Source organism: Trachymyrmex septentrionalis, unplaced genomic scaffold, assembly GCF_001594115.1.
Source record: "Trachymyrmex septentrionalis isolate Tsep2-gDNA-1 unplaced genomic scaffold, Tsep1.0 scaffold76, whole genome shotgun sequence".
Classification (NCBI taxonomy): domain Eukaryota; kingdom Metazoa; phylum Arthropoda; class Insecta; order Hymenoptera; family Formicidae; genus Trachymyrmex; species Trachymyrmex septentrionalis.
The window spans coordinates 874,858-879,586 of NW_017305947.1; the positions used below are offsets into that span (position 1 = coordinate 874,858).

A 4,729-nucleotide genomic window follows, 5' to 3' on the forward strand; every position below is an offset into this window, starting at 1 on the left:
TTATATATTTATTAATAATTTATAATTGTTATCGTTCGTAACGTTTATGGTAAAGAAAGTAGGTAAAAAAGAGAGTTACGTGGAATATGATTTTCTGCATTTTGAATTTTCCCATATTTTACGAAACGTTTTCGTATCAGTGAAAACGAAGAAAGCTTTACTTACCGAGCCGTAAAGTAAACCGCAAGAATCCATACACACGAAAAGGCAGGTTGCCATGCTTTGGATCCTTAGTTGTCCTCTTGACGTTGATATCCTTTGAAAGATGGCTGAAAAAGAAAACAGAGGCGACAGTTAACATTCAATTATCAAAATTTTTTTTCCTAAATGCATTTTTATTATGACGCTATCTCATAAGCATTTTAATACGAATATAATCTGTCGAAATTAATCGTGTATATAATTGGACGGGCGAGGAACAGGTTTTTCAAATGTTTTAATTTGTGGTTTAATTTTATTTTGTCAGTCTTGCTGCTTATTGAAGATCCTTTTTTTCTCTAATGATACAATCTTCGGCACTATGAATACGTATTTTCAATCCCACCCATAATTTATGACATTTATCTCGAGCGTTCAATGTTCGAAGCTATTCGCGTCTGGCTTTGATGAATAAAGTCGTAAAGCAAAGTTGCAATTCGCGGTGATACGGAGACATGCAACATCGACGAATCGGTATTTTATACTATGGATAAACTTGTCGTCGAGCGAAAATTACGCATCGGAGTAACACTAAAGTCCGTCTTTAGCGTCCATTTGGCGTGACATCGCATACGACGCCGGTCTTACTGCAAACGGGATATATCCCGCGTAATGTCCTAAAGAGACGCGACTAGTAAATGAGATGAGCGTTTTCAGGAAATAATGATCGATTTTTATCCATTTCAAATTTTTTTTCCCCAAGAGAAATGCGAAGCCTGTTGCGCTTGATAGGTCGGCCACAGTTCCGTATTGAGTATAGGACGCTTAGTGTAATCATCTTAATTCCTCAAAGCCACTTCTCTATAGATACGGAACGCGTAGGGTGCGTATTAAAGACGTGCGTGACACGATCTAGCGTCGTAAACCGTACGCGATCGTGCGCACTTAAATGCAAGTCTGGTAAATGAAATGAATTATCAGGAACTGTCGGTTTTCTTCTTTCTTTTCTTTTGGTTCTGGGATTTCTCGGCGGAGAAGCGTATACAATGTTCGGCTCATAGATCGCGTCGCTCATTCCGCTCATACACTGACGGAGTACGTGCTTACATAGTGTAATCATTTTAATTTCTCAATATAGTTCCCGGGATACGCCGGCACGTAACATTAAAAGACGTGCGTGACAATCTCGCATCGCAAAACGAACGCGATCGCGTACTTATCTCCACCCGGACGCGAACTACGCGGCTCGCACGCTAAATACAGGGTGTTCATCGCGGTAATTCATTGCTTGCTCTCTTAATCCCTTTTGATATTGTGAAATAATAAGACGAATGCGGTGCATGGTTTGCGTGCACTCGCGTAAAAAGCCGGGTAATTAAGCTTCAACGCGAGAGTGCGGAAATCGCGAGTGACATGCTGCCATGTTATCGCCCTGGTAGAAATTTCATGCATTTTATGTGAACAGTTATTAAATAGTTATACCAACTTCTGTCTAGTAACTGAGAAGGAAAACTACTTAGGATCCCAATCAGGATGTAATGCTCTGTTTGCAGTACTGCATACAAAATTTACTGAATAGAAACAGAACAAATAATAAATATTAAATTGATTAATAAGCTAACGAACTGCTCATGAAGTGAATAAAACTCTATCAAGTTCTTATTCATTTCCTACTCAATATTGGCACAACTAATGAGAATACAGTATATTAGATAGTAACTGATTAGGTGTCTAGAAAAACTGCATACATTTTTACCAGGGCGTTCGCAAGTTTTACTTTCGACAAAACGTGAATTTTTAATAATAGCTTTCGTCAAGAGAAAAATATTAATGTATTTTATCTATAATTATACATTTTTTTATCAACATGTATCTATTTCACGGTATTTAACTTCTTGTAATTAAAAAATCAACATTTAAAACATAAAATTAACCTGCGCGATTTCTTATCAATTAAAATTAATTTTAATTGATAAGAAATCGCGCAGGTTAATTTTATGGATGATTAGCCAGACTGGCTTGAGTGTCTCTACCATTTTCTAGCATTCAACATGTTGCTGTCATCGCGATTAAACATGCTGTCACATGGGAAGATGTATCGGTATGCTAGTCATTTACTCTAACGAGATTTATGCATGAAGACATAAATATCTCATATATATATTTGCGGTTTTTTAAGAAGCGACTTACGCATTATTTCTATGAGACATAGCACCGTTTAATATGCTGAACGCGCAGTAAATATTCTAGTTAATGGCCCATTTAACTAGAATAAAAGTTATTACAGAATTTACAGAAAAAAAATAGATAATTATTTTTTGACAAAAAATTTAGAGTCAACTTTTATTAATGCACGTTACGATGTTAATAATACGATGTTACTAGTAATCGTCAAACGATATAAATTAATCATCTAAAATAATTTAATTTTTCGCGAACTGAATTTTCGTAATAAAAAATAAACGAAATATTATTTATCATACAGTTTAAATTGAACAAAAATTCAAAATCTGAATTTAATTCTTTTTGTCTTCTATTTTTTTTTCTTTTATTTTATCTGCATTTACAACCGCGAGATGTATGTTTTTTTATCTTACGTTTTCTTGATCTCTGGATATCGCGGCTTCAGCTTCAAATCAACGATCGTCGGACTGGAATCACGTAACTGCGAAGATGCGAGTTCGGTTTCTGCATATTTATCAGCGCAGCATTAATTAGGAATAGCTCTTTTTATGATCGGAAACGCTTCGATTAAGTGTAACTCACCACTTCGGAAAATCAATGATGATAGCAGCTCGCGCGGCTCTGTTATTAGAGTATGTGATCGGTATCCGCGGTTAAGATATTCAAGGCGTGTAAGGCGTATAAGTACGGAAAAGAAAAGGTTCACACATGGTCGTTTTACTCGTCTGCTGTAAACGGTACAAGAGCGCAAGTAATGTTAATGAGCATCCTAAAAGAGAATTTAACGCAGCCAGAATGAGGAGTTTCGCGGAGAAAACCGTGTTGTAAAGCAACAATATTGCCTATACTGCTATGATTCGCTGGTAATCGCTGATCCTCGAGTGATTAATGAGATAAAATTATCAGGTATTACATGATAATGATTATGACAAAATGATATATCCAGATATATAATTTCTAATTATATTTTTGAGGAATCGACTTATAAGTTATTATTAATTAGTATTGACGTGATTAATCAAAAACGTATAAATTCAAAAAGTTTTCTAGGAGATACAACAAGATTGCGTGCTGTGTTCTAACATGATTTCACTTAGTATGTTGAAGGAATTATTAAAAGAATTGTAGCAATAGAAATACGCAATTATACAAAACATCGAACCCGTATATTATAAGAAAAATAATAAGAAAATGTGGTATACATGATAGTTAATAGCAAGATAGCATACGGAATTAAAAAAAGCTATCCTATAATACTATTTCAAAGTACATTTTCTATTTCTTTTCGTAATTGTAGCACGTAATGCATAATATAATGATTGATTAAGAAGTAATTATACATTTTAATTATACTTGATCTTGCACTTTAAAAAAAAACCATGATTGACGTTAATACATTACTGTGATATTATTATACTTTCCATTTTAGTATCAAATTATAGTAGATATTAATAAAATTTTATTATCATTTTACTGTTAATTATTTTATGATTTAACAATTATTTTTTTTATAATATTATACATACCTCTTTATAGATATTTTTATATTATTTTAGTGATAAAATACATTATTTCTCGTTAAATGTTTGACTGCTACATGTATTTTAAAAACTATCAAAGTCGTTAAAAATGTTTATGATTTATCATTTGAGTAGAGGTCTCAGATATGTTAATGCTACACAATTTAAGAGAAGATAAGGACGATAGAGACAGCCAGAATTATTTGGCGTGTAACACAGGTCGCGATGTCACACACAAACATCGATTATATTTTACACGTGTTTATACTTTTCATTTTTACGAGCCTGATCTTGTGCTATATTAGTCGCGTGAAGATTAATTATGCTGTAATGCGTACACCGAGTTTACGATGTCGTTACGATACGAACCGAGCGCGACATAGCGTTCGCGATTTGCGACAATAAGCCTCATACATCGACAGGATACCGACGGTCTTATCTCAGCGTATAATTTATTTAAATTGCCGCACATAAAAAAAAATCACAAGTCTACGTACAGTAACATTTCCGCGAAGCGTGTTATTGCAAGCATAGAAGCGTCTACGAGACATTCAAAGAGAACTAGTCGATTTATACCAGTTGCTAGAATCCATCGACTATTGGTATCAACTAATGGTGATATCAGTGATATCACACACTAGAAAAAAAGTTGCTGTTTTAAACAAATATTAGTTGATTCAATTAAATGTAACGGTCACCGACTGTTAAATAAATATTTGTTAATTTAAACAAATATTGTAACATTTTTTAAATTACAAGATTTTTGTTAATCTGAATATATATATATATATATATATATATATATATATGATATATCTGATATATCTGAAAATGTATATATAGGAATATATGTATATATATATATATATATATATATATATATATAT

General features: G+C 33.2%; 1 protein-coding gene across 1 annotated transcript in view; it reads right to left on the reverse strand.

The window, feature by feature from the left end:
* Positions 1-4,729, reverse strand: part of LOC108754132 — a 94,439-nt gene that overhangs the window by 30,780 nt on the left and 58,930 nt on the right. Inside the window, exon 2 of the mRNA XM_018496225.1 lies at positions 166-269. Within this exon, the coding sequence (XP_018351727.1) occupies positions 166-269 (104 nt within the window). The remainder of the gene's footprint in view (positions 1-165; positions 270-4,729) is intronic.